The 26,652-nt window shown below is 37.4% G+C and overlaps 5 protein-coding genes across 15 annotated transcripts in view; 2 read left to right on the top strand and 3 right to left on the bottom strand.

Annotated features, from left to right (window-relative positions):
- LOC126912804 (uncharacterized) overlaps positions 1-26,652 on the bottom strand; it is a 381,241-nt gene that overhangs the window by 204,666 nt on the left and 149,923 nt on the right. The gene's annotated exons all lie outside the window — the stretch shown is intronic.
- The window catches only part of LOC118269589 (homeobox protein abdominal-B), a 111,579-nt gene that overhangs the window by 66,272 nt on the left and 18,655 nt on the right, over positions 1-26,652 (bottom strand). For all 6 annotated transcript variants that reach the window (XM_050706814.1, XM_050706822.1, XM_050706815.1 and 3 more), the window contains exon 2: positions 5,555-5,598. The gene's annotated coding sequence lies outside the window, so the exon portion shown is untranslated. The remainder of the gene's footprint in view (positions 1-5,554; positions 5,599-26,652) is intronic.
- LOC118269591 (uncharacterized) lies at positions 12,467-15,503 on the top strand. Its single transcript, XM_035584766.2, has 5 exons — positions 12,467-12,693; positions 13,265-13,384; positions 13,757-13,975; positions 14,343-14,499; positions 15,345-15,503. The coding sequence occupies exons 1-5, from the start codon at positions 12,574-12,576 to the stop codon at positions 15,410-15,412; spliced, it is 684 nt and encodes a 227-aa protein (XP_035440659.2). The 5' UTR covers positions 12,467-12,573; the 3' UTR covers positions 15,413-15,503.
- On the top strand, positions 15,988-26,560 carry LOC118269593 (uncharacterized). Of its 6 annotated transcripts, none has more exons than XM_035584773.2 (8): positions 15,990-16,253; positions 17,068-17,238; positions 17,616-17,769; positions 18,272-18,370; positions 18,473-18,557; positions 25,243-25,392; positions 25,713-25,869; positions 26,302-26,560. In XM_035584773.2, exons 1-5 carry the CDS (start codon positions 16,161-16,163, stop codon positions 18,493-18,495), a joined length of 540 nt encoding a protein of 179 aa, XP_035440666.1. In that variant the 5' UTR covers positions 15,990-16,160; the 3' UTR covers positions 18,496-18,557; positions 25,243-25,392; positions 25,713-25,869; positions 26,302-26,560. The 6 variants fall into 6 exon arrangements, with proteins under 6 accessions (XP_035440664.1, XP_035440666.1, XP_035440665.1 ...); XM_035584772.2 differs by having other exon boundaries at positions 18,473-18,639; XM_035584771.2 differs by having other exon boundaries at positions 15,988-16,253; positions 17,619-17,769; positions 18,272-18,639.
- LOC126912805 (uncharacterized) lies at positions 22,942-24,509 on the bottom strand. The gene has a single exon (XM_050706825.1). The coding sequence runs from the start codon at positions 24,449-24,451 to the stop codon at positions 23,597-23,599; it is 855 nt and encodes a 284-aa protein (XP_050562782.1). The 5' UTR covers positions 24,452-24,509; the 3' UTR covers positions 22,942-23,596.

Raw genomic sequence — 26,652 nt, 5'->3', positions numbered from 1 at the left:
ATAAAAAACATAATTTACGTGTTATATCTTGACTGATCTACATAATTAATATGTTATCAAAGTTTTAAAACTTAATGAAGTCAGTAGTACAATTTAAATGCTAATCATAAAGCTAAACTTCCGGCTATTATTATATTATGATGTGTAGATAAGAAGTATCTAAAGTTTTTAAATAATTTTGAAGAAATACCTTTTTTTCTTATGGATTCTTGCCTGAGAAAGGTACTATGTTAGGTCGAGCAATTTCTTTGTAACTACTTAAACTATTTGAAGAAAAGATCGTATATTTCAACGTGAGCCAAGGGGAAAAACTGTCCAACATACATTGTATCGCCCCTAACAAAGCAAACAAAACAATTTCCCGCAAAAAAATCAGGAAAAAGCGCGCCAGAGAAAAACAACGTCGACCATAAAAGAAAGAGCGGAGTTGGCGGGCGAATTGCGTTGCTCGCTCAGCGGAGCGCCATTGGTCGGGAGTGCCCCCCTCGGGCCGCGCCCCCCGCGACCCGCGTCCGACCGTAACTCACTCTTCACTTGTTTTTACGGCCGCCATTTTGTGACGTTCGCTCGCGCGGCAGCCCGCGCTAATCCATACTCGCTCACAGACCGGCCGAGCTGTCCCTGTGTGCGTGAGTTACGCTGTGCGGCTAGTCTAGGTATAGCGCATAGCGTAGCGTAACGTCGGCAACTGCATACTGATAATGATGCTCATTTCTCTGGTTGTTTTGATTTCTCTTTCAGATTGTTTATTTTATCTAGATCGCCTAATTAAAACTATAATAATTTCTTCGATAAATCAAATATCTGATAACTAATAAATAATTACATATTTCAGACAGTATGTAGGTACATTTACGTGCCTGATGGCTCTACGTAAACTAAATGTTTTATTTAGAATATTTTTTACCTTTTTTCAACACAATTCACCTAAGTTAATAATAAGATTAATCTGATAGGCCTATTTATTATCTAGAGATACATTTGTGTACATACGGTAAGTACCTAGATAGAGGCAACAAAAACAGTTTTGAACCTGACACCAAACTTTCACAAAACTCATCAATTAAAATGTCCTAACAAATCACAGACTTTAAAAAAATATACCAAACGTTTCCCACACAAAAATCAAAATCTTCCTTCAAGTATACACACCAACGTAGGTACATACTATCTGGGATCCATTAGAGGAACATCATTAACTCACTCACGGGGCGTATCTCCCTAATGAGAGCCGACATCCATAGATGCATGAGTTTGGGGCTGTAATGACGTATCTCGCCCTATCTTTACGTCTTAATCCTTGTCATTAGGCCCTCTCTGCTCTTGTTAACTATCTTTGTCGGAGGTTTAATTGTACTTGGGAACTTCGGGTAACATGTTTCAATGGAAATGCTCGTTTTGTAACGAGTAGGGGATGAGTGACACCGAATGATATTTATAGCTTTAAGGGATGTGAGGTGAAAAGTAATTATAAAGAGCGATGTGTGTGGTGGGATAGTTCTTAAAATAATTTGTCTAAGTGTGTAGGCTGACAAAATAGTGAGGGAGACTCAATGTTAGTTCACGCTACGGTGAGCATTTTTTGGGTGTTTAATTTGAAACCCTACCCTATCTATTACCGATACTGGATTCATGCTACAGCATTTATGCACTGTGAATCACAAAAAAGTCTTTCAAAAGCATCTCTATATTTATTCAAATGTAGATCAGCAGTTCATCTATATTCACATCTCTTCATAACTAAATAAAAATTAAAAGATCATATGATATAAAAAACAGTAAAACCCTTTAGGCGATCAAGGAAAATCTAGAACAATCAAATAAAAACTCTAAGTGAACATCAATAAGTGCTTAAATGTGGACGATGATCCATGGTGGTGTGCTCAACATTTTATAGTGTTCGTTTAATAGCGTTAAAAGTGAAACGATGTAGTAAACCCTGCGATTGTCGCACTACACATTACGTATGAGTGCTTTACGCACAACATTGCTTGGGTCAATAGCAAAAGGTGACGATGAACGATAAAACATGACGTTTTGTTTACAACATAACTATAATATATGTAAGTCGCGGGAATAGTCTGTAAAGTCCATAATATTTTGAGGTTATTTTTTTTCACTGCAGTGGAATGTTATTTAATGCTTTCACTTAAAACTTTTTCATCAAAAAAATTATACAAAATTACTTTTTCTTTCAAATGCAAGGACTCTTCCGAAACCATGTAACCAAAACTATAGAAGCAAACTATGCATAGCAACTATACCTCCTTAAAATTTCACAAAAGAAACTAAACCTTATTACTCATAAACAACAAAAGATATTTGCATAATTTGTACAAACAAAATAATCGTTTCTGTTGACAAAACTCCTTGGTTCTCAATCATTACGGCTTTGTTAATTTGGGGCAATAAATAAATGGTAATTAAGCATTGTTCGAGTTTTATTGCATGTTGTTTATAATGAATGTTTATGCCGAAAAGGGTTCACGCCTGAGAATATCAATAGTTGTAAATTATAACAGTTTTTGTTAGGAATGTAATAAGTATTGTAGGGAAGAGGTTTAGAGTGCATAAATTAAATTAGAAACGACCTTTTCTGTTGCTGTCTGTTGTGGTTCGTTGGGTACAACTTTTCTCTATCATGTGGCGATATCTTGAACGAATTTCGAAATCATTTCTTAATATTAACTCAAGTTCTTTCTTGAGCAATCATTCAACGTTATATTTTTATTCCGGCTGTGAAAAATACACTTCACCACGAACTGGTTCGAGCATTCAATTTTGAAATGCTTAATAAAAATGAAAATAAACCCGATGTTTTAGTTCCCTTACTATAAATACGTATTTACTATGATTCACTATTATATTTAAACACTAAAGCCACCCGAAAGATTGATGGCCCCGCTTAAAATAACAGTTGAAGAGGAAAACTGGAGGAGAGGAGAGCGGGGAGACAGGTACCATATGTTGCTGATGGATTAAATAGGTATTTGCTGAGAAAATTCACAGTCGCAAGCGAATTTCACCTTTATTGCTATGAGCAAATGGTGTTCTAAAATTTAGATCGTCGTTCGACGGCTGGTCCACCATCTAGGTGACACCCGAACTGTCGATACATTTCACAATTGTCGTAAACTCCTCGAGACGGAAGGGGAGCGCAGTAAAATTATCATTTTATGCCGTTCGACGACTGAAATGACACGGGAATGCTGTAAAACTGATTTATTGGATACATCCCGAGAGTCACATGCTGAATTTTTGATGAGATCTTTGTTTTAAGATAACGGTTCAAGATTATATTGAAATGACGAAAGGGTTGCTCCATCAACAGCTAAAAGTTCTACTCAATATTTCTCTAGCATGGAACATCAATATTAGTGGGTTATTACTTCTCGCTTATCGATTTATTCTTTCTCGATGTTGACATAAAAGAATTAGCAATAAACAAACTGCTTACTTATTAGACTAAGAAGTCTAGATAGGTACCTAATATATTAAGGTATTTTAGTTACCTACTTAATATCTACTAAATGAGATATCGTTGATACAATAGCATTAATTATCCAGATCCTAATTTATGCTCTGTACAAGAACCTGACCTCCACCTTAGCACAGACATGTTCATAAATTGCTTATGAGGTTACTTATGTAATTATATTAGAATTAATATCTGTAAGGAAGAGTACAAGCATGTGAATGAATTAACGTGATTAAAGCTAAGTAACATATTTTTTTACTAAAACGAATGTAGAAGAATATGTGACTCTAGTTGCATACTCATAATTAAATTTCAGGCATTTGTTTTGGGCTTGAAAACCTAATAATTTAATTTCATGTCTTAATGGTTGTCGAAAAACGTTTTTTACACCACAGAATAAAGTAGATTGACACAGAATAAATTTAGTTAGTTAAAATTGCACCTAATTATAAAAGTAACTAGGTACATATTTAGGTAAGGTATATAATTATGGTGATGTCAATAGCATCAACTAGGCTCCCATCGGCCATTTCGACAATTTGATTAAGGAGGCTCGCCACCGCCCGTTTTATTACCCTATATTTCCTTATTAGGACCACTGGGGCGACCTGCGGCCCGCGTGGTCAGCTAATGAGAACCAATCCCTCTATACAAGATAACACAGACAATTCTATCTAAATAGGTAACGATATTTACCCTGTATATTTTTATTATTTATGCCATACTTTAGTACGAAAAACGTCCCAAAGTTCTTCGTGTTAGAGTTGATTATATCTATGTCCATGAACTCAATATTTGATTGTACATCTGATTCAACTATTCACATTCTCAAATCGTGACTAACCACTAATCAGACATAACGATGACCGAATATTTGTATCAGTTCTGTACTAGACGCAAGGCCGACGCACTTTATCACAGAGCTATTAAACTAACCGATAAATCTATCGTAGGTCATGAGCTAATTGATAGTTGAGAGGAAATATTATGATATGTGTATCTACCATCAAACTGTATAAAAGAACACGCCTACAACGTTACTCGGTAGACACAACCGTAGACGCAATTGCTTTCAACAGTCTGTTAAACGGTCACGAGACAGATAATTTTCATATCATCGACATTAATATCGCCTGAGCTCATTTGAATAGACTGAACGATAAATGAATGAAAAAGCAGTAGTCACGAGCTCTCGACTCGCGAAAATCGTATTAAAACAAACAAAGCAGTAAAAATAAATCTAACTGCCTATAAAAAGTGCCATAACTATCACTTAAAGGCCATTGTGTTGGGCATCTTTTATCTCAATGCTGACGAAATGCACCAGCAACAATGTGAGTGTACCTTTACTTTGTGTGACGCAAAACTTATTCGAAGCGAGAACTTGTTTCTGCAAGATATCAAAGCCGTTAAATGCAATTTATTGACCGGTTGACACTGGACCAGCTTGAACCTAGGGAGGACTAGATATAAATTTTCATGAATTATTAATTGAATAAATCTGCTTTTGACATCGATTCAGCGTGGAATTCCATTAAGAAACCTTGGGATAATACTATCTAAGTTAGGATTTTTAAACATGAACCGCCGATGAACTGTCGATTTTTCCTTGAACATTTATTTTTAAAATATCCGCAATAACCTTAATATCTGTTCCTAATATCTTTGAAGCCAGATGCTAATACAGCTAGAAAGTTATCGCCGTCGGTAAAATAGTAAAAGATTTTCTTTCGTAACGTCTCGGCGATAAGATAGAGGGATACTTATGTGAAGACAACCAAATCCCAACAAGCATTTGAACAGTACGTGAGTCGTATAGATACGTTATGTTTATCGAGAGCCGGGCCAACACAATAATAATAAAGGCAGTTTATTAGGCCTCTCGCCACGACGCGTTATCGACTTCAATTAAATATCATTTTTATTAGGAATCCCTGGTAACGCCCCGTGGTCACTGCACACTTTATTTTGTTTTATCATGACTTTACATGCCGCCTTCGGTTTTATATCATTCCAACAATGTTATATTTATGACCATAAAATGCAAATAAGTTGATTTCATAAAAGCATATTTACCAATTTTATTAATCCATAATCAGATCGACTGCCAATCCATTAACCTGTAACAAAAAGAATAGGTTAACTATACGGGTAGGGTAGATCCCAATCTTAATAACTATAGAAGGTTAACGATCAAAATAAACACAATTGACCATCTCACATCAAAACATAAAAGCTTTTCTCAAATAAATCAACAGAAAAAAACTGTTGATACCATTATTTATTTAAACGCTAAGAAAGCATCACGATCCATAAAACGGAATGTGAGCCGCGGCCTTCGCAACAATGAATACGAAAAAATACACGAAGCCAAACGGAGATCGCTTTCTTCAATGGTTACTTTATATGCAAATTCCTTGCAATAAAAATGGAACCCTTCTCTCTAGCTTTATATAAAGAGCGCAAGACTCGAATCCGACGTTTTATGTATTCGCGAATCGACGCTGTTTTATTGGTATCGACTATCGATTCGAGTCGTCGGCATTCGAGAATTCGGAAGTAATGCCCGCTATTTCGAGTATTTCGACTGTTAGTCGTGCCTATCCGATCGCTATCAAAATTTGATTGCCTCGGATAAAGGTTCCATTTATATGCAGTTGTTGTTGCTAAAATTTATTCAAATCGTCACAAAACGAGTAATGCCAAGTAGGTAGGTAAATATACCATAAATTATGTGGGGAGCATCCATATTTCAAAGACTTCATTGGATTTACACACGTAAACATCAACATGTATTCGTAATGATGTTTTGTCATGATAACGTAAACGGTCTGCATTTTCTTTTTTAAATAGTAAGATAAAGGAAATACAAAAAATATTGTTTTATATGCTATCGCAACATGTACGCGATGATTTATTTGTAAAAATAATATCCATAAAACAATTTACATAGCAGCATGCGCGGTTCAATAATAAAATCGGTCTGTTTTCAATCTTTTGGCTTGCATTCACATGATTTCGATTAAACAGTAACTAAATAATCATTATTTATTTTTCGAAAATAACAAACAAATAACACACCGTTCATTTGGTTTGTAAAAGCATCAGGGATCATGTTCATTATTCATATTACCTTATGTGGCTATAAATATCGAAGTTTCTTAACCTCTACCTACATGTGCGTCGAGATAAAATCCGTAGTATGTAAAGATACGGAGTCAGGTACAGGAGATTACATTCTGAGGCGAGTGAGGAGGGCCGGGCATGTAGGCACCGTCGCCGACAAGGATCTTATATTTCCATAAAACGTACAGTTTACGAGCACACCTACACCCCCGCGTCTCCCCGCTGCTTACAATGACCAAAATTTTAAGTTCCACTAAATATTTCAAGATATAGTTGATGCTTGAAACTCAATGTAGGGGTAAAAGTTTTTTAAGTAAAAGTGTTGCAATTTTTTGTGAAGTATTCTGAATGGAGCAGTTGGCGCTTGAAATAAATACTGAGTCTACAATTAACGTATCTAAGAAAATATAAAATATTTGAAAAGAAATCATTATCACTATTCTAATCTATTTTCTTTTTTTAATGACTACTTACCTATTAATGTTAATAAATAGAGGTACCAAAGTAAATGCAAAGATTTTATTAATCCTAATTCAGCAAAAAAACAACATAAACTTCTTATCTTAGATCCCCATAAAGAGCGGCTATTTATAAACTATGTGTAGGTACGTGTTAAAATCACATCATAAAACCGTTTAGTGATATTTCCTCTCGCTACATTTAGCACATACAAATTTAATATAGATTTAACACTCATAAAATATTAACCACGCATTGTGTTATGTGCATTACATAAATCATAACACTTTAAAAAGCGTTTAGTAGAACGTTATCTTACTGTTTTTTTTACTATTTGATATTTATGATACGAAGCCTATGTACCTCGTAAATTTACAATGCAATTACATGTACATATTTACCTATTTATATTTATGTTAGAAGGAAAATGTGTTAGTGATCTTGTCCATAAATTATTGTGTTGCTCTGTCATTTGTGGAGGCCGGTGTCTTGTATATTTATAATTGCAAACAGAAATAGTGTGTATTAATAAATTGTACATAGATATATTTTATCAAGAAAAATGCAGTAGGTATTTCTTAACCTCTTGATTGTCGTCTATAAGAGATACAATAGAAAATAAAGTTTCAATAAAATTAAACAACTGGCTTATACTAATTAAACATAACGAAACTAAAATGCAATATTTTGATCTAAGTTGTGCTTATGAAGAACAAACCTATTCTGTTACTCAAATGATATTATCATAAAGATATGTAAGTACCAATACAGGTACGGTACCTATTTAAGCTAAACAAAACAATCATTCCTTTCAACACGTCACAAATTAATATAATGTCACAGAGAACGCTGAACGCCGGAGCGGTTGCCGTATGATCCGGTTTACGACTGTAGTTTTAATAAAAATCTCTAATAACATTCCGACATCATGTTCCATATTACCCGCGGCGTTTATCATAACACACACCTCTACTAACCTATCGTAAAACTTAAAATATGTAACTATCCAATAACTCCGCGTACATTTTTCATAATTTCTACCCGTTTAATTTTTTTTATTTTGTTCCACCAACCAAAGCTATACAATCTCCTAAATTATTACAGATAATGTTCCAAATCGCCGCCTTTTTTCATCTCCCAATGAGCATGTAACTAGAACCGTGTTGCCTCCACTATAAACTTCATAACAAACTGCCACACGAGGCCATATCTTGTATACATTATGAGCATTTTCGTTTAAGCCAAAGCTTCAATGTTTTACTCTAAGAACAGCGTAAGAAACAACATCGAACAGCCAATTTGCTACCTTAACTTTATAATTATAAAGTTTATTGTGTAACACTGATGATGTTGGGTTTTCGTTATATAAATTAAGAAGGAGGAACGCCCTTTAGATGTTTTACTTAACTGTTAATAACACGGAGGTGTAGATATAAAACGCGGACTTACTTGACTTTAAATGTATTATTTTAAGAAATCCAGATTTTTTTATGTACTTTTTATGTCACGATATGCCTGCACACAAGTATAATAAGTACATATTGGACACCGTTTTTGGGTATACATGAGTTCACATGACATCATTTTTGTGCCGTTAAATGCCTACCTTCTTTCTTTTAGTATTAGGTACTGATATATTTTAAGGACCCTTAAGAACAAACCCTATTTTAACTAACTTATCATGCCAGGCTCAAATAATACTGAATTGAGTAGGTATCTTGTAGATCTCAATTGATTTAATATTCCTTGTAGCAGTTTGCTGCGTCGAATGCAATAGTTTTGTTACAATATAAATATGCTGGTAAAAATGAATTATCTTTACGTTTTCGTTGTTTATTCGATAAAAACACAAAGTCTCAATTTACCACGATACATCCCAGATGCAATGCATCACTCAACATGCTAATAAACCAAACAGTTCCGTTCTCATTACGACAATGTTGCCAACATCTAAATTACCTATTGAACAAAACCTGTCCAACTGAGTTATAGTAACATAAATTAACTCACAGATACGCCCTACGCGGTTATTAGCCTACGGAACCCTTCGCTGTTCCAGAACTTCAATTATCTCTTATAAAAGCCATTACCCTCGAAAATATTCGATTATGGTATCTCTCGGGTCGGTTCATTACCGGTTTTGGGCGGCGATTGCGCACCATGGCAGGACATTCGATGAACATTTTATTGAAACACTCGTAAGACCCATGTTTTGAGTTTACGTGCGTTACTGAGTAGGTTTTATTGAACGGTAATAACAGCACTGCGATGAAAAACATATTAAGATTTTATATGTGGAATACTTATTCTAAAACAACTGTCCACGTTTGGTATTTTATCAGATTTAGTTTTCATGCCTATGTATAAAACCTTTCAAATGTAAATAAGCTCTGATAGTAAAACTACAATACGTATGGCACACGGTTCAGAGGACACATTTGGCCCGGGGTCGCCCGGCTGCGTCACGTTCGCGTCAACGTTAGCATTTCTTTTGTGAACGCTCCAAATTGCTCACATAAAACTCCCAGACCTGTTTTGCTACGTGATGTCTTCAGTATTTTTACTGCCTGTAACACTCGATATATTCTTATCAGCTGTACGAGGGAACTAGGCTCGTCCCTTTTTCCATTCTAGAAAAAGAAAATCGTAAAAATATATTGTTGTCGAGTCCGCCAGAAAGTGTACAAAGAAATATAAATGAGCGGCGCTATTCCAAGGCAGGGAACTTTCCGAGTTTCGTAATTAATGTTGCAAGAAGATATCGCCGGGAAAAGTTTTTTCATCACGTTCCGCGGAGGCAGTGTTGTAATGAGCGCCCCCGCGGCGTTACATCGTAAAAACACCATACAACTTAATAAATAAAACTGGAATTCGTGAAGATTTATCACGAGGCCCATATTGCGATTCGTGACTCGAGCCCGAGGCGTGTTTTTGCCGCGTATCTACGAGGATAAGAAGTGGCTGTAAAAAATAGAGACGTATATGTCATAGAGCGGTTCGCCTCATATTTACAATAGTCTTCGTATGAAATATTTTGACATTTCTTGGTATGGGTGCGCGGGAACGAGCGCGACACGCGGGTGTTCCTTCGTGGAAACAATCTTGATACGTATCGCATGTGATCTACACATGGTAGTTGTACATTGTACACAATAAGTCGACGGGTACCTACATGAAACATTTTTGAGAATAAAGCGGCAAGCACGCACAAAGTCTTGAAGTATTTCGAATAGCATTACTGAAAGTATGAATTTTTATGGGGAATTCTCATGAAATAAATACGTATTTCCTGTTAAACTACCTTGATAAATTGACCTAAATAACGCGATGCCTGACGGAATAATATATGGATGCAGTCAGCTTACCGTTGATATAATAAACGCTCTTTATAGGTGGTAGACATGAAAACAAAACTTTAGTTTCATGTTTTGCGTCTAATACTTGATCAAGACGTCACATTAATAAAGTAATTTAAATGTTTATAACATATAATTTAGTTTTATCGCAATAAATAAAAAAACACGATATAATTTAAGTAAGTAGTATCCACACTTTTGAAGTTTCTCCAATCTGCCCTTAGATTTTAGGATAAAAATCATGAGAGCATTCTTAGTTTTGCCTTAGCTATATTCATGCTATACTATTCTTACCTACATAGTATATAGAGTTTAAAATTCGATCACAAAGCTTTGTATATTCAGTACACGTATTGGGGCGCAGGTGATGCTGCGAGATACACGGTCCAACTTTTATTGTTATTCCCACTCTGCGAATTGAATTTGAAACAAGCGAGTGCCTCGATCAATACTAGACCGTGTTCAAGAGAGCACGTTATGTACCAAAGCTAAGTTATATATTGAGAAATACATACCATTATGTGCTTTATGTTAATGGTATATAGGTGGAAACTGCTTCGTGGTAAATTTATGTTTCCATCTCACAATAAATTAGTCTTCGCTGGTCACTAGTGCGTTTGTTGAACAAAAAGTTTGTGACTTTTCCATTTCTCAGTAGCGACTTGGTATTATATGAAACCGTATTATACAAATTCAACTAATTTCTGATGTTAATTAAGATATATTCTACATGCACGCTCTACCGTGGATAAGTTTCATTGTACCTACGTAAGTATGTAACTTATCACCAGTATGACATACCTACATACAATGGAGATAGCAGTTTTTCACATAAATTTTCACGCTACGCTAAACGCACAAAATGCCATATCATTGTAAATTATATTAAAGAATTTCTTTACCTACTTCACAGACATAATGACTAGAAAATTCAACCAAAAGAAATTACATTTTATACAAAAAGAAGCAGTAACAAATGTGTCATTGAAGCAATGAATTTTACGCCTATTATATTTTACGCTACCAGATAAGTAGTAAAATAAACAGCTAATGTGGGAAATAATTTTATTATCTAAAAGTCTTAAGTTTAATTAAAATCCGTATAAATGGCGCTTGCAGTGACTAGAGAGCTAATTCCATTTGCTTGAACTCGAAATAGATTTTTATTTTACATTTATAATCTGGATATATTTTAGGATTGACCTGAAGGCTCTAAAATGAAATTTTATCGTTGACTGAAAGTAGCTCGCTTATCACATTACATTCCTATCATTTTTTTGCATTCCACCTACGTTTTGAATTCATTAGATAATCACACACACCGTCGTCATCGTTTTAGTACCTAGCGTACCTAAAAATATAGGCAATGTCTAGTAATAACTTTTTCATGTAAAAATCTTATTCTTTAAATTAAACTTTCTTTTATTAAATCCAGTTTGTAGGTAGATAAAAAGTAGAGGAGGAAGATAAGTAATTTGAGAAAATTCCAACTTTTCGTTCAATTTTAATTTTGTTTTAGAGCCAGGCTTGGAGGCAGCTTACGGGGCCGCTATTATCTCAGCCATTTTATCTCCAATGTAATCTTGTTAAGAGTCCCCTCTCCCCTCACTCCCGTACCTCGGAGGGAAGCAATAATGTTGAAATCCCCCGGTTTTCGGCGCTTAAACTAAGCCAAGCATTACCGTGGATTCCATAGCAAAATTAGTATTTGTTTACACCTAGCTATTTACTTAGATATTAATAAAGGAACAATCCCCTATCGTTTACATATACCTATGTGCATAGTACATATAATCAAGGGTTATATATCACTGAATTGTAAATAGAAGTAAAAGTACATTTATATACTGTACGAGTGAAAAGTAAAAAAAGAGTATAAAAGTTTTTAACAACCCTTCTGGGTTAAAACCAGTCTTAAATATTCTAAACAGAATAAACGTTTAATACTACTCAATAGCTGATGTGTATTCGAACTTTTCTTTAAAATCAATTATTGCCTTTGCTTTCTTTAAAACTCTGTGATCAACATAATGACAAATGTCATTGAGTTTGTTTTGACACATCTGTCTTAATAATCTATTATTGTTGTAGACCGATACTTTACAATCGATTTGTTAATTTACTTGTTGTATTACTTTTAATATACTGTGTTAAATGCAACCAAATGCCTGGGATTCTGATCATCGTAAATATCGAATACCTCAGGTGAAATCATGTTGTGGTTGCGTCACAGATTTAAAAACGGCTACAGCGATTATTGTCGTCCTCGGTATAGTGAGTATCTGGTTTTTAAATGTGCTTAATGCATGCTTTTAGTATCTGCACTGCGAGGAATATACTAAGGGTTATTCTGTGATACTCAACTGCATTTATATGCTACACCTAAAAGCTGCTATTTTGGTTACCAAAACCTAGACATTTGAAAACATAAAATATATTTATATCTTTTTCTTCTAATACCTATTGTGAGATATACTAAATTAACTAAAAATCTACTAAACTAACGGGTTACTCACATACATTAATAGAGAAAAGTTCGACTAGTTTCGAGTCACAGACGGACTCTTCATCATGTGCAGCGTGCACAGACGCGGCGACGTCGCGCAGCCTACTGTAGCCTGATATATATCTATTACTAGATTTCCCCCGCTTTATCTGTGTCTACTTAGGTATCCTTTTCCGTACTTACGCAAAATTTTAAAAAGATGAGGCTATAAGATATAAATAAGTAACAAATTAACAAACTCACTTTCTCATTTATGACGTCAGTTAGAATAAAGTGTATGTAAGTTGATACATAGGTTACGTAACTTATACACTACATTTAATTAATTTTGCTTGACAGGTAACCTGCCCATCGGTTTCGTGGGCGACCGTACGACACGCTTTTGTAATACGAGTCTCATGCTTTATAACCAGCAGTGCAGACGAAGCAGATGTGGTTGATATAAACCTCAGCAACGTTGTAAGTTTTGATAGTTTTAGAATACTGTTATATACGAGTAGCTTAATTTTCCTCAAACATAGTTTCTGCAAAACGTCATGAAACTAACACCTTAAGTGAATAGTATTAAAAAGTATTCCGACTACTTGTGAACCTGCTTTAAAAATATAAGGAAATCAAACAATTTTTTTTCTTAGAACTTGGATATTTACCGTGTTTGTTCATTTCTATGAGTTTCCGATATTTCGGCACTGTTGCAAGCTCCATCATTACGGATGAACTGGAGTAATATGCGGGTGGATGTTTTGTTGTTGTTGTATGTTTCCCATTTCAAGTTCTATAGATATTGTTAGTAACCGTCAGTTTAAAAACATTTTTTTTTCTTATCCACAGTTAAGTTTTGGTTTCGGCGCAAACGCTGGCCTGGGCCCATCATGCTTGTCTTCTAAGAACAAAACTGCATCTCGAACGTTAACGACGCGTTCTAGTGAAATGGGAGAACTGTCTAGTTCATCATTAGTAAAAATAATACGATGGATCGGCTGGGGTGTACTATTTACCGACTTAGTCTTCCTAGGTTTTAGTCTCCATTTTCTTATCAAAATTTTTAGAGTGAGTACCTATATTTTAATTAAAACTCTTTTAATCTAGAGTGGTATTCTAAATTTTGTAATTTTTATGTATGTATGTACCGAATTATTGGTCTGTTACACTTTTATGTACAAACTGCTTGACTGCTTTTATTAAAATTTGCATAGATAAGCTTGGCGGGGACTTAGAATACGTGCTGACAAATTTCATCTTAAAGTTATAATTATTTTTGGACTTGCAATGAACTGAGAGCTGATTTATCTCAATAACGCGCAGTTAAAGAAACCTGTGTCCAGCAATAAACGAAAACAGGTTGACAAAGACGACATACAAATTCATAAACCATTATAATAAGTATATGCTAATTAATATTGTTTTAATATTTCAGCCTCCAGACCAAAAAGCATTAAAAAAATTTATGATATCGTGTGTTGTAGCAATGATAGCTTCGTTCATGTACGGAATGTTGTATGTGGCCGCATGTTTGACAGTCGGGGGACCCTTCCCTGTGTTCGAGTTTTTGTTCTGTTTTGTCGATTTAATAAGTAAGTATTCTATTATACAAGTTTAGTATTGACATGACATTATTCTTTAAAAGGAACAACGCTAGTAACAAAACAATCACGTTGTAATTCCCATCACCACGTGAGTTCTAATATCTAAATTCAATATAATATTAAGAGTTGTTTTGTAAAATGAAAGTTACGTATTTGTCAAATTAAGCAATGTTTGTAATTCATGTTATGTATAACTTTTGCCTAGCTTCGCCCAAAGTCCCTTGGGATAAAAAGTATCCTATTATTATTCTAGAACATAATCTACCCCTATTCCAACTTTCATCCCGATCCCTTCAGTCATTTTGACGTGGTTGAGCAACATACACAAACTCACAAACATTCACATTAAAATAATAGTAAGATTGAGACCAGATTGAGACTAAACCTGGTACATAAGTATCTATGTACGTCTGTATGTGAAATAGACCACGTAGAGAAAGTACCTAGTTCACTCCTCTGAGACCTAAAAGCCATGTGTAGTAAAACAGGTCATAAAGTTGAAACTGCTGGCATACCGCGTGTAAACTGCATCTTACATGCGATGCAACCTTTAGTACTGAAACTCTGGCTTTTGGTTAATGGTTGTTTCGTACTGGAGAAAATGTACAAAAATATCGTCTATTTTTGTCTAGATTTATTTTGTATTTTTTATTTATTTTAACTTCGACAAATTGTGTGATACTTTTAGTTTCATTTGCATCACCACCAACGTCTGCTCTTCACCAGAATTCTCATTAGACTATAAGAAAGTCGATAATAAGCAAAATGAAACCAACCACTAACGATACGTACATAATGTATATATATTTTTAATATTTTCTCTTAATTTTCAGCCTGGACCTACTATCTAATAGTAATTAATTCCTACAAAAATTCCACCTACCGAGCTGAGAATCGATAGTATATGAAATTATGTAGGTATAATGGATTTATTCTTCTATTAGTCAAATGTACCGAAGTCAGTGAAGTGTTTAACAATAGGATCTTGTTTGTAATAAGAACGAAACAATATTTTGTATAGATATTGTAATTTTTAGAGTTTATTAAAACATTTAAGTATTTTTATACTTGGTGTTTCATTTTGTTCAGTAAATTTATCATTGTTTCTGTAATAGTTTTTTTTTTTTGAAGTAGGGAACATCGTCCATTGACTTCTCCCGCCGTGGGCGAGGCGAGAGGAGAGTCAGACTGCTACTGACCAAAATCCACCCCGTTCCCACTCCTGCCTTTCGAACCGGAGCTCCCATAATTCGTTAGATTCTGCAGCTCCGCTTCAGCCCTACTGGACCCCATCTGTGGTGGTCTGTTGGCTAGAATTTTATTTTATTTGGTTCATAGATATACGTATTATAGTTTGCCGGTTTCATAAAATTCTGCCTTACTGCATCAAAGAGACCCATACCAAAAGTTCTTAAGCAATAATTCTCTGACCCATGGAAAACCACAACTCATTATCAATGACTTTACTTTAAACTGTCATTAATGACACATATATCAAAGCTAAACGAAAGTATGTATATGATATAACTGGGAAAAGGGTTATAAAAATCATCTAATTTGTTTATCAAATATATGATTATAACATTTTTGATTACAAATCAAATCATGTTATTATTTAGCTAGAGATAAATTTATCTGACTTTGTAAACATGAAGCATTTGCCGCTACCAAAGATGAAACATTGCTGTTACTGCACTACCAAATTCAGATTAGCGTGCATCCTAATAGCAACTTGGAGCATGGTGAGTAGAAATAAAGCGTAAAACATAATTAATTATAGCAATGTCCAAAGGGTTATCCTATACTATTATATAGAGCTGAAGAATTTGTTTGTGTTTGAACGCGCTAATCGCCGGAACTACTAATCCGATTTGTGTTGAATAGACCATTTATCGAGGAAAGTTAAAGTTTATAAAGCATCACGCTACAATCAAAATGGGCTGAGCAGAGCGAGTAAAATCACGCGGAAGTAGCTAGTTTTAAATAACTATACAAAAAGTTTACGAATACTCTGCCAAAACTCGTGTAAAATAAGATAATGAAGTTTATATATTAAAATGTTATGTTTGATTTTTTACATGAGGAGAAGATACAAAGGGTAGAACCGTCTCATGTTCCAGCTTTCCACAAGAAAATATATTCTCTTTGTTAAGATTGTGCACACTTTTTGTTCACAAATTGATTGATTACTCATTAAAAACTAATAAATTATAGAAAATATGTTTTATGTGCGAATTTCTTTTACGTTTCACTATTGATCCTTATATTATTTATGTTTTATGGTTGCGTTAGGTAGCAACTTTATCAAGTAAACAGATAGATAACCTGGGAATATGAAGAAATATAACTTGTTTTTGAAATTAAACAAGTTGTCTAACTACCGTACTTAAAGACATTTAATGATTACTGAAACTATTTGTTAGTAACGATTTTGTACCGAGAACAATTGCTAAGGGCTGGGTTGACGTAAAGTAACCATTGAATGACTCTGAGTAAGTATGGCGGTAAATATATTTTTCTGATTAAAAATTAATTATATTGTTTCTCCCTGCATAGATGTCGACTGCGCATAGTATTCGGATCCTGTTCTGTCCTGTTTGTACCAAAATTTACACACGAGAAGGAGGTATACTCTACATACCTATGATTATCATAATGTGGATATTACTTCTCGTCGATGTGGTGTTATTGTCCTGCAGCTTTTTCTTTCTACTCAGCCTCTTTTTGGTAAGATACTTATCTAAACTAATAAGTTGGAGTGTCAGAGAGTGGAATATACATACACCAATATAATATTTTTTACAACTTTTGTCAGTCTGTTCGTTTGTTCTTGCTAATCTCTGCGATGGTTGGAGCGATACTGACAGGTAGCTGATGTACTAAGAAGTAACTAGTAACTTAGGCGACTTTTATTTTAGAAAAAAATGTTTAACTGGTAGGTAATCCACTAGAGCGATATCGCACGCATTACTTCTGATAATGTCTATTGACATTAATGTATACAATTACATATAGCTATAGCATTTTATGTAGGTAAGTAGTTAATTGTTTAAAAGCTTTGCAGTGTCTCCTTCCAAAATATATTTGGTTTTGTTGTATTTCAGAAGGCCTATCCAATAACTTTAGACCTGTTCATTATATTTGGCTTCTTCGCCGCCATTTTGATGGTAATCCATGCGTCGGTCACTATAGCTCAAATAATTGCTTCCGATTGTAATAACGGCAGTGATAGTGTTGCGCACTTCTTCTATGCTATATGTAAGTACCTGTTCAATTTACCTATGTATAGTATTATTGAACCAAGCCACGTATTTTCCTTCTGACTTTAATTGTTCAAAAACAGCTAAGTCTTGAAGGCGTTATTGTAGCTGTTTTCTTTTTAAAATTGTCACCATGATAGACATGACCACTGCTGAAAAAACCCCTCCCTTTTAGCTTTTTATAATAACTTATAAAGAGGTACTAAATAATCGACATACCAGTATTGTTTGAAACGAGCTCCGTCTTTTTACACACACCAGTAATAAGTAACCCATATAAGGGAAACCTCTTATGACTTAATTTAAACCACATATTTGTTATCATCTTGGCTGATAACATACGAAAAATGAGTGAAATAGGCCCAGTAGTTAATCCAAAAAGTGCATTATTCTCTTTCAGCTAATTTGAACACTCTTTACAAATACGGCATTATAACAGCCGCGTCGCATGTCCGTAACATTCCTAGACAACCTACAACATCATTTGTTTTTTTTTTCAGTATGGGCGTACTTTATACTGATTGTGTACACGTATAGAGAGGAGATGAATTGTGAACCTGGTGAGCTCGTAGAGGATGAAGATGGCAACGTGAAAACAAGTAAAGAAAGATTAGGTGTTTCTGCTAGTGGTACCAAGTTACCAAAGAAATTTCAAGGTCATATGAACACCCAATTAAAACCTTAACATCGTCGTATTTCAGCGCAAGATTGCTTGACTTCTTGACTTGCAAGACTTCTCGCTGAGAGACATGACTTGCTTCAGATCAACTGAACCAAAATTGCAATGTAACTAAGTACTGTCGACTTTTTTCATGGGCTATGTAAATGTTATTGTAATGTTGTTTGGATATTAAATATGTTATTATGAGTAAGTGAAGGGTTCTTTTTCCATATTTTTATTTTTTCTTGTTACGTTTTAGTGGTTAGTAGAAAATTGTGGTCTTTGAAGAATTTGCAGTCGCTTATTTGAACGTTATTGCTTATCATGTTAAATCTGTTAAGAATTATTTCTCAATTAGGTTGATCATCATCATCATATCAGCCACAAGACGTCCACTGCTGAACATAAGCCTTCCCCAATGACTTCTAGATAAGCCGTTTGGAAACGACTGCATCAAAAACGTTATTAATATTTAAAAACAAAAATCTAAAAGTGGAATGTTCGTATTGACACTAAACTAACTTTAGATTAAACTCTTTACATAAGAAATAAGTTTAAGTTCAGGTCCAACATGAGAGAAAGTTTAGTCCATTCCCTAAAACCAGAAATCAGAAAAAACTGATATAATGACATCATGATTATGACATTTTTGACATTAAACTGTATACATGTCACCTACATAAAGTTATGTTTGCAAATATAATTTTCAAATAAAAAATCTAAATTAAATGAAATTTCTCAAATGTTTGCCTCGTGTGCATCTATGTTGTTACTGTATCAAATTAAAAATAGGTTGCATTGTCATAGCTGCACTTCACATCCTTTTTGTCGTACGTTTAATTTTCTCAATTCTTTTTGTAGACTTTCTAGTACTATAAATACCTAATACTTAATACTATAAGCAGAATTTAATTAGTAGTGTTTGGTTTACATCGACGCCCGCCAACGTAGATGTACTTTCTAGTTTTCCCGCTTCTTCGCACACGGTGGTTCGCATTTGCGTGCTTCGTCGCCGAATCGGTAGTGGTAGCGACACAACCAATTCGGGTCGCCAGGCTTGATATTACTCTGCCCACGCTGTCTGGATCGTGATTGCGAGCGTGAGCGATTGCGATGTGGGAAGCGCGGGTAGCGTCGGTAGTTTCCCGCGCTTTGCTGGTTCGTACGGAGTTCGGCGATTTCTAGGGAAAGTTTTTCTATTTGCTTCGATAGTAAGGCGAATTGTAAGTTTTCTTGACACGCTGTTGTGGTTGTTGAGACTGCGTTGATGGAAGTAGGCTCGAAGTGCTCCATCATTTTGTCAGCCATGGCGGCTAGCATTTCAAGTGACGACTCGGTGTTGACGGAGATTACGGCGCGTACTTGTGCAGGAAGTTGGTTCAGCCACATTACTTTTAGCGCTTCGTCGGACAGGAGTTTGCCGCTGAGGTCACGCATCTTGCGGAGTAGCTGACTGGGCTTCTGGTCGCCGAGCTCGAGGCCACTGAGTAGCTTCTGTAGCTGGCGATGGTCGGATTCTTGGTACGTGGATATTAGCCGTTCTTTTAGCGTACTGTACTTGCCGGTAGCTGGGGGGTTAAGGATGATGTCGGCGATCTGTTCTAGGTCGCTGTTGCCGAGCAGTGGTACGACGAGGTTAAATTTCTGCTCCTCTCCTATCTTGCTGGCGGCGACGGCTGCCTCGAATTGCGCAAACCAGAGGCGGGGATTTTGCCGCCAAAATTGTGGCAATCTTGCGGGCAGGGATATCGTCGCCACGTCGCTCTTCACTGTGGTCACGCCGTGGGCGTCACAGAATTCTTCGCTGGTAGCCATAATTTTCTTTCTTCAGACTGGCAGGGATTCGGCGTCTTGATATTATTTTCCTTTTTCTGTGTTCTTTCTTCTCAGGAGGGTCACCAGTTTTGCACGGAGGTACGGTATTGGTAATCTGGTTTTGACGAAGGTAACTGGTAATGTATCATGTCACTATATCACTCCCCCCTAAGCGAAGCGTACATTTGGTTTCACTGTCCGGCCGGTGCGGGTGACGTAGGCTTCGCGCGGTGGGGCGGGGGCGGGTAGCGGCGTCCGCGCGTCGTTGCTTGTGTGTGTAGTTGAAGTACTTGTAGCGCTCGACGTATTTGATGAAGTTGAGGTTTTGTGTTCTTCTTCGTTGTGTAAGTATGCCAGTTTATCTTCGTTGAGTAAGTATGCCGGTTTTATTCTGTCTATTGAGACGACTGTAGTTCGATTAGGCATCTGTAGGGTAAAATTCTTCCCGTCGCGTTGAATCACCTTGTAGGGGCCATCGTAGGGAGGTACAAGCGGGCTGCGCACGGTGTCATTGCGCACAAAGACGTGTGTACACGTGGTTAGGTCCTTGTGTACAAATGTGCGTACGGTGTTTGAGTGTGGTTTGTTGTTCGTGGATAACGTAGACATTGTTTCGGTCAGCTGGCGAACGAATTCGGCATCGTCAATGTTCGGCTGTGTAGGCACGAAGAAATCCGATGGTACACGAAGCGTTGAACCGTAGGTCATGAGTGCCGCGCTGACTTCCTTGTCTTGTCGAAGTGCTGTACGTAATCCTAGTAACACCGTTGATAACTCGTCGCTCCAGTTTGTGCGCGCGCATCTCGCCATGAGTGCCGACTTCAAAGTGCGGTGCCAGCGCTCGATTTGTCCGTTAGCTTGCGGGTGGAAGGCTGTAGTTCGTATTCTTTTTATTCCGCATTTCTTCATTAGTGAATTGAACAGTGATGATTCGAACTGTCTGCCTTGGTCCGTCGTGATGCGTAGTGGGCAACCAAATCTTGAAATCCACCCGTCGAAGATGGCTTTGGCGATCGTGTCCGCGGTGATATCTCGGACTGGTATCGCCTCGGGCCATTTAGTGCAGCGATCGATCATCGTTACTAGGTACCGGTAGTCATTCGACGGCGGCAGCGGTCCCACGATGTCAACGTGTATGTGCTCGAAACGTTGTGATTTTTCGAACTCGCCGAGAGGACTGATAGTGTGCCGCTGTACTTTTCCACGCTGACAACCGATGCATGTCTTCGCCCATGTTCCGACTTCTTTGTTCATGTTCGACCAGAAGAACTTCGTTGACATTATCTTCCTCGTAGTACGTACGCCTGGGTGACTGAGATCGTGTTGCGCTTTGAATGCAGCAAAACGATATTTCGCGGGTAAATACGGACGTATGTTGCCTGTTGATGTTTCGCAGATAATCGGTCGTTGACCTCCGGGTAGTGAAATACTTGTGAACTGTAGGTTAGGTCTTGACATGCAAATCTGTAGTTCTGAGTCGTTTTCTTGGTCTATTGCGAGTTGATTGTAGTCGATTGAAGTTTCTGATAGGTCGATTTCTTCAATGCGTGATAAGGCGTCGGCCGCTTCGTTGTTATCACCGTGCACGTACTTAATGTTCGAACAAAACTGGCTGATGAAGTGAAGTTGGCGTTCTCTTCGTGATGTGTCGCTGGTACTAGGTGATCTTGTTAGTGCATAAGTAAGAGGTTTGTGGTCTGTGAATATTGTTAGGTCGTTGCCCTCTATTAGTCGACGGAGATGTTTGACGGCAGTGTACATTGCTAGTAATTCGCGATCATATACACTGTAACGTCGCTGTGTTTCACTCATTGTCTTCGAGAAAAATGCTAGCGGTTTCCACACGTTGTCCACTTGTTGTTGAAGTACGGCGCCGATGCTTGAGTTCGATGCGTCGGTATATAAGCGTAGCGGCGCGTTATGTATTGGGTGCGTGAGCGTCGTAGCGTCGAGAATGCTTTGTCGGCATTTCTCGAAGGCTTGTTCTGCTTCTGTGGTCCACGGTATCGGAGTCTTATCTTTCTTCTTAGTATTATGTAAATATTTGTTAAGTTCATGTTGATATTCGGCTTGATGGGGTAAGCAGCTGCGGTAAAAGTTAATCATACCGAGAAATCTTCTTAGGTCTTGAACTGTTTGTGGTTTTGGGTAGTTAACTATGGCTTGAATTCGTTCTTGAGTAGGTTTGATTCCTTCCGGTGACACTTCGTACCCGAGAAACTCGACGTTTTGTTTATCGAACTCGCACTTATCGATGTTTAGACTGACGCCGTAGGTATTTAGGCGTTCGAGTATTATTTCGATGTGACGTCGATGTTCGTCTTGATTCTTCGAATGCACAAGTAGATCGTCGATGTAACAAAACACGATGTCGTCGAGTCCTCGTAACACTTCGTGCATGAATCGTTGAAAAGTCTGTCCGGAGTTTCTTAGGCCGAATGTCATGCAGTTAAACTCGAAGAGACCAAATGGAGTGATTATTGCAGTTTTCTGTGCGTCTTCTTTAGCTATTGGTATCCAGAAGTATGCCATCTTGAGATCGAGTTTTGAAAATATCTTCTTGCCGTGGAGTTGGTAGGTAAAATCTTGGATACGTGGTATAGGGTATCTATCGGGTACTGTGACGGCGTTTAGTCTTCTGTAGTCGCCGCAGACTCGAAGTGAACCGTCTTTTTCTTAACGACGTGCAGTGGACTCGCCCAAGGACTATTTGACGGCTTGCAAATACCCATCTCCATCATATGTTCGAACTCGAGTTTCGCTGCTTTGTATCTGTCGGGCGGTAGAGGTCGCGCACGTGAGTATATAGGTGGTCCTGTTGTCTCGATGTGGTGAGTCACGTTATGTTTCACTGGAGTCTTCAATGACATAGGTCGCAGAACGTCGGGATATTTCTTTAGTAGGTCGTGATAGGCGTGATCCCGGTTCACTGTGTAGACTGTTTCTTGATCGGAGCTGTTGATCTTGATCGTATTTACACTGAGTTCGGTGACGCGGTCGATGAGTTTTCTTCGATGCAAGTCGACTAGTAGTTGGTGATGTACTAGGAAGTCTGCACCCAGTATCGATGTGTTGACGTCGGCTACAACGAAAGTCCACCTGAATCGTCTTCGCAGACCTAGGTTGAGCTCGAGTGTGCGCTCTCCGTAGGTGCGAATTTCGGTGCCATTTGCTGCGAATAGTTTGTATGCTGTCTTCGCCGGCTTCGAATGTTTCTTGTTTCTTGCAGATAGGACAGATATGTCGGCTCCCGTGTCGATAAGAAACTTCTCTCGTAAGTTAGTGTCGATAATGCAGAGTCGGCGGCTTGTTTGGTTTACATCGACGCCCGCCAACGTAGATGTACTTTCTAGTTTTCCCGCTTCTTCGCACACGGTGGTTCGCATTTGCGTGCTTCGTCGCCGAATCGGTAGTGGTAGCGACACAACCAATTCGGGTCGCCAGGCTTGATATTACTCTGCCCACGCTGTCTGGATCGTGATTGCGAGCGTGAGCGATTGCGATGTGGGAAGCGCGGGTAGCGTCGGTAGTTTCCCGCGCTTTGCTGGTTCGTACGGAGTTCGGCGATTTCTAGGGAAAGTTTTTCTATTTGCTTCGATAGTAAGGCGAATTGTAAGTTTTCTTGACACGCTGTTGTGGTTGTTGAGACTGCGTTGATGGAAGTTGGCTCGAAGTGCTCCATCATTTTGTCAGCCATGGCGGCTAGCATTTCAAGTGACGACTCGGTGTTTACGGAGATTACGGCGCGTATTTGTGCAGGAAGATGATTCAGCCACATAACTTTTAGTGCTTCGTCGGACAGGAGTTTGCCGCTGAGGTCACGCATCTTGCGGAGCAGCTGACTGGGCTTCTGGTCGCCGAGCTCGAGGCCACTGAGTAGCTTCTGTAGCTGGCGATGGTCGGATTCTTGGTACGTGGATATTAGCCGTTCTTTTAGCGTACTGTACTTGCCGGTAGCTGGGGGGTTAAGGATGATGTCGGCGATCTGTTCTAGGTCGCTGTTGCCGAGCAGTGGTACGACGAGGTTAAATTTCTGCTCCTCTCCTATCTTGCTGGCGGCGACGGCTGCCTCGAATTGCGCAAACCAGAGGCGGGGATTTTGCCGCCAAAATTGTGGCAATCTTGCGGGCAGGGATATCGTCGCCACGTCGCTCTTCACTGTGGTCACGCCGTGGGCGTCACAGAATTCTTCGCTGGTAGCCATATTTTTCTTTCTTCAGACTGGCAGGGATTCGACGTCTTGATATTATTTTCCTTTTTCTGTGTTCTTTCTTCTCAGGAGGGTCACCAGTTTTGCACGGAGGTACGGTATTGGTAATCTGGTTTTGACGAAGGTAACTGGTAATGTATCATGTCACTATAGTAGGTTCAAGTTAAATTTCTCCATAACTCCCACGAACCTATACCCAACATATAACCCACCATCTGTCTCGTTGATATTGATTTATTCATCATCTTAGTTATCATCATATCATGCACAAGACGTCCACTGCTGAACATAGGCCTCCCCCAATGACTTCTAGATAGGTCTATAAGAATCGACCTGCATCCAATGGTCTCCCTTTTTAAGGAGAGAAATTATCCAGCTGTCTGTCCAGCTCAATTTATTTATTACTTAATTCAATATAATTGTTGGTCACGTATTAGGTCGTGTGACTACTGCAAAGAGCCTGGTAGTGATTGATTGCGAAAGACTAAAGATCAAGCTCATTCTAAGGGCTTATGTCCAGCAATGGACAAATGCTAGATGGAAAATAGAGAAGGGTGTAAATTTGTAACATCTCGCGCACCCCGTAAAGTGACACACATTATGTTAAAGGCCCTCTTTGTATTTGCTTCATGTTCATAACTGGTGAAGAATTCAGAGAGTGAACATCATCATCATAATCATACCAAGATATCAGTCACACACTGTCCCACACATCCGCTAATGAAGATAGATTATGGTAAACGAACATTAGAAAACTATACTTAACCAAAATGAATGCTTTGCAGATTGAATCATTTTTAAATGTCGGAGGAAATGATGAATTCAGTAGATGTTACACTTCTAAAACTGTAACGAGATTGATAAGTTATGTGTCTTTAATAATTTCTATCACACTTGTCGCCGCTATCATATACTTACTGTATGGTATATTTAAGGTGAGGAACCACACGTTTTTATTTTTCATATTTTTTTATTTTGACATATTTTAGGTGAAAATAGAGATGGTGAAGCACTGGACGTTTTAATTTTAACGTTGCACAGCACTAACACTAGGATATTCTTCTGTGTCGTGGGTGTGTTTACAAACATACAAGTTCACATCACATCCAGACCCGAAACAACAATTGGTGGATCACACAAATAGTTGTTCAGTGCGGAAATCTAACCTACGACAAATTGCTCGACAATCAGTTGCCCAGATGATTAATTTGGTTATCAATAATAATCTGTAATAAATAAAATTTTGTATTTCCAGGCTTTAGCGGAACCAGTGTTGTGGTTTATGTACATCTCATTAGTTTTATTAGTATACAATGTATGTATTAGCCTTCTTTTATTTACCTCTACTAAAACTGGCGCAGATTGTTCTCCAGCCTATGTATTGGGTATAGTAACGTTAATAATCACACTGGGTAAGTATTACCAACAACTTTTTTAAATAACATTACTTAACATCAGGGGCCTTCGAACCAGATTAATTAGATAATTAAGTACAGATTTTGACAAACTTTGTTTTTTACATTTTGACTGACAAATTAGCAATTATGAAATCAATTTTATACAATAATGTTTCCCAAAAAGAAGCCCTGAAGAGATTAAAATGGTATGATAATAAACGCATCGCACGCATCGTACGTATTTCGTGTGACGTCATCAGATGATGATGCGTTACGTGCGATGCGGATCGGTGGACGCAGTTGTATGAGTTTCTATACAAGACAAACTAAAATCCGTTGCGTACGATGCGGGCCTGTGGACGCTTACCTTAATAATTACCTACATGAAAGAGGTTTAATTTCGTATTTGACCTTAAAATGAAATTGTACCCTTTTATTTATTTTCAGGCCAAGTGTACTGTTTAATGGTACTGGCTAGTTACTATCGAGAATTGCAAACAACGGGACCGCCTTCTCCCAAAAGAGTAAGTCCAAAGGCATCGAATACTAGTAAAGGCAAAAACAAAGAACCAGCGCCAATTCTGATAGATGAAGACAATACTTAAACAAGAGTTTACAACAATATCATGAAACAATATAGTCACTGTTACTTTACATATATATTTTATTTTATTTTGATAAGTGTGTATTAAACGTTTTAATTCATTGTTTGTTTGTCGTTTTGTTTGTTCTGATACTATTAGTACTGTACTCATTCAATCTATTTGCTAAAAATGTTAAAATAGTAATTACCCTATG

This window comes from Spodoptera frugiperda, chromosome 30, assembly GCF_023101765.2.
Source record: "Spodoptera frugiperda isolate SF20-4 chromosome 30, AGI-APGP_CSIRO_Sfru_2.0, whole genome shotgun sequence".
Classification (NCBI taxonomy): domain Eukaryota; kingdom Metazoa; phylum Arthropoda; class Insecta; order Lepidoptera; family Noctuidae; genus Spodoptera; species Spodoptera frugiperda.
The sequence above is the reverse complement of the archived record's forward strand: the minus strand, read 5'-3'. Positions and strand labels throughout refer to the sequence as shown.

Excerpts from the sequence above, each read along its gene's own strand:
- LOC126912805 (XM_050706825.1), bottom strand. The coding sequence starts at position 24,451 with ATGGCTACCAGCGAAGAATTCTGTGACGCCCACGGCGTGACCACAGTG.
- LOC118269593 (XM_035584768.2), top strand. The coding sequence starts at position 16,161 with ATGAAGCATTTGCCGCTACCAAAGATGAAACATTGCTGTTACTGCACT. Across the intron at positions 16,254-17,067 it reads TAATAGCAACTTGGAGCATG|ATGTCGACTGCGCATAGTAT; the intron begins GTGAGTAGAAAT and ends CTCCCTGCATAG. Across the intron at positions 17,770-18,271 it reads GCACTTCTTCTATGCTATAT|TATGGGCGTACTTTATACTG; the intron begins GTAAGTACCTGT and ends TTTTTTTTTCAG.
- LOC118269591 (XM_035584766.2), top strand. The coding sequence starts at position 12,574 with ATGCAACCAAATGCCTGGGATTCTGATCATCGTAAATATCGAATACCT. Across the intron at positions 13,976-14,342 it reads TTCTTATCAAAATTTTTAGA|CCTCCAGACCAAAAAGCATT; the intron begins GTGAGTACCTAT and ends TTAATATTTCAG. Across the intron at positions 14,500-15,344 it reads CTGTTTTGTCGATTTAATAA|CCTGGACCTACTATCTAATA; the intron begins GTAAGTATTCTA and ends CTTAATTTTCAG.